The following is an 8,006-nucleotide window of genomic DNA, read 5'->3' as shown; positions in this document are numbered from 1 at the left end:
TAAAATAAGTTTATAAATAAAATCACCTATTAATTTTAAATTTTCCTTTACTTTTTGGGGGACTATATATATTATACTTTGCTAGGCAATCGTCTCCATGAATTACACACAACTTCTTCAAGTGCCTCATTATTAGTTGCTAACTCAATAATATAATGAATTTTGTGGTTTTTATTTCATTTTATTTTATTCTTTTGTAGGGAAAAAGATAATGGAATTATCATATAGCCTAAAACGAAAAATACTATTGGCCACTCTAGAAAAAGCAAGAAGTTCACACACAAGGATTTCGAAATGAGAAAATCCCAGCACGATTATTACCCGATATCATCAATATCCCTTCTCAAAGTTCTCAATTTTCCATACACAACGCTAAAAATATTCAATCACCACGCCCTTAATTAAATGATTCATTCAAGTAAAACAACTCTCTCTCTCTCTCTCTCTCTCTCTCTCTCTCTCTCTCTCACACACACACACACACCACCCATGCAAATCTGGAAAAGCACTAAAAGCCCTTCCATAATAGCATGCAAGCGGACAATGGAGAGAGAGAGAGAGAGAGAGAGAGAGAGAGAAGAAAACAAAGATAGAAACAAGTGCAAGGCTTTCTAGAGCAATATTAGAAACGATGAACCTTGAACACAATCGCAAACCCCTTTATAAATACCACATATACACAGTCACACACATACATACACCCAATCTCATCTCAATCTCTCTCTCTCTCTAAAAATAAAAAAGAAACCTTTATCTGGAAACCAATCGCCAAACGAGGCAACAAAAACAAAAAAAATGGGTCGCCGGAAAATCGAGATGAAGATGGTGAAGGACACGGGTTGCCGGCAAGTAACGTTCTCGAAGCGTCGGACTGGACTGTTCAAGAAGGCGAACGAGCTCGCCACCCTCTGCGGCGCCGAGGTCGCCGTCGTCGTCTTCTCCCCCGGCGGGAAGCCCTTCTCCTTCGGTCAACCCACCGTTGACTCCGTCGCCGCGCGGTTCCTCTCCCGCTCCGACCCCAAGAGAAGGAACCCCGCCCGGAGCCGGAAGGACTCGGCCGCGGCGGAGAGGCTGAACCAGACGCTGAACGAGCGCGCCAGGCTGATCCAGGAGGAGAAGAAGAGGGCCCAGGAAGTCAACGCCTTCAGAGCCGCCTTCGACGTTGACTCTCTCCCCGCCGGAGAGCTGGCGAGGCTGAAGAAGTCGCTCGAGGAGCTCCGGGAGAGGGCGAAAGAGAGGGTCGTCGACGTCGAGGCTTCGTCTACGCTTCTCTTGCTCTCCAATACCACCCCTGAAGATCACGATGATGATCAGTGATGATATTATCTAACTTTAATGGGGGTTTTACAGTACAATTTACTCATCGTTTCCGCTGATGATTTGTGTAGTACTGAATTAGAAGTTGTTGCCTTCTTCTTCTTGTTGTTGTTCTCAGAACTTTCGTCTTAATTTTGAAATTATTAATGATGATTTAAGAAAAGAAAAAAAAAAGAAAAAAAGAGAAGGAAAAAGAAAAGAGTTATTTTTGGAAGATTAATGTGCGTGTGATATGTTTCTTTGTTTTTGTTTGGTGTTGCCTTTTTGGCTTAAGGAATGTTTTCTGAATTTATGAAATCATTTTAGATAACTAGTTTGGTAATAAGCTATGGTTCATTTCCTCTTATTTATTTTTAATTATTATTATTTCTGGGTTGAGTGTAAAATTGGGGTTGCACTGTTGTGGATGAATGCATTATATGTATGGATAAGTTTATTAGAAAATTAAAATTGAGAATTAACTTGCTAAATACATTATGTGATATAGCCAAGGTTCGAAATATCGTTTTCGATGTCGTTTCGAGCATCTTGGTTTAAAAAAAATGGATATGTTGATGAAAAATCGAACAGAAAAATTATGGAAAAATGCAATTGATATGCCGTTTTCATACACATGTCGATGGAAAACCGAACGTAAATAATGTTATATAATATGTTAAATATATAAATATATGTATCTTTCAATTTTTAAACTTGAAATTTATGCTAATTATAGTTTATAATCTTCAATATCTAATTTTTTTTGCCTCAGTATTATATCAAATATTCTCGTTAATTTCAATCTCAATGTATTTATACTCAATATATATATATATGGTTGTATAAATATGGATATACATGTGTATATATACATAAAATTTATATGTGACATATTTTTTTATAATATAATTCATAATACTTACATTTTTATTATTTTATTCTTTTTATATTGATTTATATATTAAGTTCCATTTACATATCTTATATTAAAATTGTATAAATTGTAGTGAGTTGTCAGCTTAGTCTAGTGGTAAGCACTTGTACAATTTAAAGTGTATGGCTTGAGTTCAAATCTCATATATGCCAAATTCTCTCATTTTTTAACAGAATGACGACAGACAGCAAAAATGACAAAAAAAACAAAAATATATCATTAATCCGCTGTTTTTATTCCGGCAACGACGCCGTCGCCGATTTTCATCGGAATTTAGAACCTTGATTATAGTCAAGGTTTCAAATGCCGACAAAAGTCGACTTTCGCCGGTGCCACTGTAGCCGATAACCTAGGGTCGACGAACACGTATTTTTTCGTTTTGTCGTTATTGTTCGCTCAAAATTTGAGAAATAGCGTGTCGTTTATCCATAAACGACCACCATTATTTTTTTTCTTTTAAAAAACAACGAGTGCTTTTGGCGTCGTCTCCAAGCAGCTTCAAGGCACAAAGTAATCGTCAATTTCCGGTGATTTTTGGTGGCGTCGTTATCTTTTCGATGTGCTGCAGTTCAAATACGTACGTGCTATTTTCGACAACTACGTCGGTGAGTTAAGGTTTTCTTTTGAAAACAAAAATATAAACAAGAAGAAGATAAGAACTAAGAATCGGCAAATGTCTGATGATTGTGTTATTGCCGAAGAAACTAGGTTAAAATAATGGGTTATGTATCTCATGCTTTGGGTTTGGGCTAAAAAGAAATTATATTTTTTCCATTCGATTTTCCGTTGGCGTGTCGATTTTCCATGGACATGAGTGACATGTAGGACTTATATATATAGACATGAATCGATTAAATTGTTTGTTTGGTCTTTTTTAGCATAATTGTACATAATCCACGACATTTTAAAAGCTATTTACATAGTAGTTTGGTCATTCTTGTATTTTTTGGTCTAAAAATTAGTAAGCAAATACATTTTTATTTTATATAGTAGGTATTAAGTATAATCTCAACAACATTTTTGTATGGATATTTAGTTTGTGAGTTATTCCTTAAATAATTTCAAACACGAGATATATCAAGAATTTTGTGTCTATTTTCAACTAGTTGTATAATTTTTCCAAATAAAATTATATTTGTTATATTCAGAGGTGCCCCACACCCACTCCTACTCCTACTCGAGTTCCCATGTTTATACATGCCACACGGGCTCCCAAAACATCGGCGGGATGATTAGCACCTTACTCGAGCAAGTAGCTAGGCCATTCCTCCCAAAGCCCATAAATTTATTACTCAAGTCAAGCTTTCTTCTTTGCCAACCTTAGCCTACCCTTATCACCAGGGACGAAGCAAGAAATCTAGATTGGGGGATTAATATGCAAAGAAAAAAATTTTAGGGGCTAATTTATAAATTTTTAAGAGAAAAAATGTAAAAAATTATTAAAAATGAGCAGAAAGTACAAAAATAATAATTGAAGGGGGAGGGGGGCGCTTTGGGCTGGCTGTGGCTTTGTCCTTGCTTAATTTTCTACACGAGCATCCCACGAAATTTACATCAAGGCTGCGCTGAGCACCTTTACCAACCATCGAGGGTAAGCCCTCCTGCTCGGTCCCACTCGATTCCACATTTGAGCCCTCCATCCAAGTGGGAAGCTCTGCCCGGACCAAAGTCATGCACATGCCTTTATAAATTAGACTTCTTTGAACTTTTTTTGCATATTAATCTCCTTTAATCTGAATTAGTCCATGATTCAGATATGTCACGTCGTTTTAATATAAAACCTAATGAAAACAAAAGCATTATTAGAAAAACAAATCGGAGATACTATAAGGGTTGTTTATAACCATCAAGAATGATTATATTTAAATGTCAACAAAAAAAAAATACTAAGTTATCATTTAAAGAACTTAAAACCACACGAGAAACTAAATTATCAAAGTTGACATTTGACGTTCGATGTTATATTGAAGTAAGAAGAAAATGGAATAATAAAGCTTTTCTGATAATTAGCAAGATAAAATGAAGGAAATGAGGTTGAACTAGGGTTTCGAGTTCTTTTTTATTTTTTATTATTATTTTTTTTATATATTTATGTGTGTCGTTAATCTTTGTTTAATCATTGCTTGAAGAAGAAGGTGTTATGTATCTCACTTGTTTTTATTGAAAAAGAAGGCTACTCTTGCAAATCATTTACCTAAGAGGGTAGTCTTACAAACAAAATCTATTGTAAGGTCAAATATGCAATCGATCCTCTGTCCAAAGCTCCCATCCCAAAGTCACGCACGAGGCCACTGTCTGGGAACCCGTTGAACCCAAAGTTGGGCCCAATAGCCATAACGTAAACTTTAAAGCCCTAAAAGACCCGTTTTTGAAATATACACAAATTATTTATTTTTAAAAGCAAATATGTATATGAATATAAAGTATTATGATGTATCTTCAACTTTACCCTTTATACTCTCCTACCTTTTCTATCTGTGACATTAATTTTCATATAGTTTACTATTTCTCATGCGATGCATGCATAAAATCAATTGATACCAAAGTCCGTAATGTTCTGGTTCCCTAAATTGTCTTTTAAATAGCGTGTAAATGGGCTTTTATTGCATTTATGAAGTGCATTTCAGAAATCCAAATTATACTCTAGTATTATATCAGGTCAACTAAACACCATGCAAGAGAGCAACAATCAGTTGTACTCTTTAAATATTCCTGGGAGATACATTTTTTTTTACTCCTTTATATACAGTTGCAAAAGCACGAATATGTCTACCAAATTACTTTTCAATATCTTAAGTTCTTAACATGTTTCACATATAAATGTAAGACAACCAAGATCGAATATAAACATTAGTTGGTGTCGAATAATGAATAAAGAATCAATACATTGGTGTCACAATTAGATCATAAAGATTGGATATATGTTATACAGCTGAAATCCTCTTTAGCTTTTTTAAGAACTTTCGGTACGCACTAGCTAGATGATCATTTACTGAAAATTAATTAGCGTCAACAAATATGCCACCAGTTGTTCACTATATATCTTAAATTTTAATTTTATTGCATAATAAAAACTTTCAAATTACGTTTGTAGAGAAAATTTTAAATTATGTGTAAATTAATATCTTTTCAATATCCTTCAATGTAAATTGCAATTAGTAGGGAAATTATCAAAATTTATCCAAAATGGTACACAATACATGACGTTAGTGTTCTTCCTCAAGATATGATGAATTCAAAATTTAAATTTTTTTTGTTTTGTTGACCAAATTTGTATTATGTTTCATTGATGATTTGTGTTCTTGTTTATGCATGATCCATTTTCATTTACCTCGTATTTCATATTCGACAATGAGTTTTCAAATTGTCTCGAAAGTTTTATATGTTTGCTATTCTAATCGTTTTGTTTGTCGTATTATGAATAATGATATGTTTAAATTGTTCCACTTTTATTTTAAAATCATTGGCAATATTTACACATATAGTTACATATGTAATTCATTTAGAAAGATTAGTTATATTAAGCTAGTTTTGCATGGTAATTTTGTAATCTTTAAACTAATTTGATTTGATACATGCCGTGCAACTCTAGTTGAATAAAGATATATAGTCCTTGTAATAACATTCTTATTCCTGCCTTTCCTTTTTCCCTTCTCCTTTCCCCCTTTTTTTTCAAGGCTATTATAATTTTTTTGGTATTCCGAAATTATTGGGGTAATAATACACTTTTCTGTAGCACTTCCAAAGAAATATTTATGCATGGTTCATATTAAGACTTCTCTACTGCAGGATTAGTCAACAAATATCTAGACAGAAGATTATATTTTATCTTATTTTTCACTAATAAGCTAAGTATGACTTTGGTTCTTTTAGTCAATCCATGAATATTGTTGAGAAACTTTTTTAAGAGTGGTTCTGTTAAAAATTAAACCAATACATTCCTTTTGTACTGAACAAGTAAGCAAAGCTAACGCAGATGTTTCTATTACTGAAGCTCATCAAGGCCTAATTTAATATACAGACAGGGACTCAATATGTGTTACACGCGTATTTATGTAAAATAATTTAATATAAAATAAATAATAACATTAAAAACTGAAGCTCGTTTCAAGTTTATTTATTTTTAACGTGATTGTCCGAAATTATATTGAACATGAGCTACAATTTCAAATGAATTTAACCATATCTTCCCTTTTTCTGTATTTTATGAAAACAAATCGTCTATCAAATTTTTGTAAACAAAATTTTATTACTATTCTTTAAAAATAATTGCAAAACTCAACAACTCCTATTTCCCCTATTCCCTATTGTGTGGCTGCGGACATTTACAATATAAAAAAAAAACCCACTCCTATTTCACTAATTTAAACAAAAAATGAGATAAATTACAGATCGTACAAGTCATCAGGGCCAGCCCAAACTCACCCGAATTCATTAGGTGCTCTAGGCGAATTCATATTTTGGGGTCATTCGATGATAGTAAAAGTTTAAATATAAAAGAAAAAAATTAAAAATATAAAAATTTTAGGGCACAGTCCAATCAGAGGTCCTGGTACTAGCCTTGCTCGCCTATAGTCAGGGCCGGCTCTGCAAGTCATTTTCCAATCCTGTTATAAATTATAATAAATAAACTTAAAAAGATGAAGCGTGAATGTCTCGTATGAGTACAAATCAAAATTAGACATATAATTATATAAAAAAAAAGAGCTTAAAAATATTTTCCTACAATATATCTTTTGATTCAAGGCAAAAAATTTCCTGCTGACTTCGTTGCTTCAACGTACGGATATATATATTATTTTGAACTTTGATGAAAGTCCTAATACGAAGTATTCAAAGTCGCATATACATCGATACAAAAAAGTCGCATATACATATATATATATATATATATATATATATCCAAACAAAATTCTAAGTTAATTTGGGGAAAATAAAAATAGAAGAAGACCAATTTTAAATGTAAGCAAATAGGTTTCCGATTTAATATGTTCTTTGCAGTTAGGCTGATTACAGATGAACATAAATTAACTAACCACGTGTAGTATGTAACCAAGAAAAAGTTCAAAGCAAAAACTGGCTATAAATTTTTTAATTAAAACAAAATGCGACGGTAAAATTATTTGAAGACCCACGAAATTTATAGACCCACGAAATTTATAGACCCACTCACTCACTCCCACACCACGTAACGTTTACTTTCACACCCTGAAAGCGCGTTTCATTAAAAAAAAAAAAAAAAAAAAAAATCAAGTTAAACTTTTTTTTTCTCCCACTAACCCCACAACTCTAAGACAAAGTTACCCAAACACCCTCAACTACTACGCGAAATTCCTTCTTTACCCAATACCACTTCTTATTACACAGCTTGTTCGACAGTGGACCCCGAAGCTCGGAGAAAAAGACCGTGTTGATTATTATTCTTTTTTCTGTTCTTCGGTCCAAAATCCCGGATAAATATATATTTATACTTCTCTCACGATTCCATGTATTATATATAAATAAACTACCACTAATTTCTCTCTATATCCCAAAACTAAAATAACTCAATCTCAGCAAAACAAGTTCTCTGATTCTTTCATTTTTTTTTCTTTTTCTTACATATAAATTTATTGTTCGAAGGAATTGCAAGGAAAAATTAAGAAGATCCCATAAAAGAAATATGTTGGGAAAGAAGAGATGGATGTTCTTCAGGAAGCTGAAGAAGCAAACTGCTCCGCCAACATCGACGCCGTTACCGTCACCGTCACCGTCACGACGGTCGTCGTCGTCGTCG

The 8,006-nt window shown here is 33.3% G+C and overlaps 1 protein-coding gene across 1 annotated transcript; it reads left to right on the top strand.

Moving 5' to 3' along the window:
- The first annotated feature begins 706 nt into the window (after nucleotides 1–706).
- LOC149386432 (agamous-like MADS-box protein AGL29) lies at nucleotides 707–1,317 on the top strand. Its single transcript, XM_089626510.1, has one exon. It carries the CDS (start codon nucleotides 796–798, stop codon nucleotides 1,315–1,317), a length of 522 nt encoding a protein of 173 aa, XP_089482636.1. The 5' UTR covers nucleotides 707–795.
- Nucleotides 1,318–8,006: the final 6,689 nt, after the last annotated feature.

The sequence above is a fragment of the Urtica dioica genome, chromosome 9 (genome assembly GCF_054948205.1).
Source record: "Urtica dioica subsp. dioica isolate 48M chromosome 9, U.dioica_male_clone48M_v1_H2, whole genome shotgun sequence".
Lineage (NCBI taxonomy): Eukaryota > Viridiplantae > Streptophyta > Magnoliopsida > Rosales > Urticaceae > Urtica > Urtica dioica.
The sequence above is the reverse complement of the archived record's forward strand: the minus strand, read 5'-3'. Positions and strand labels throughout refer to the sequence as shown.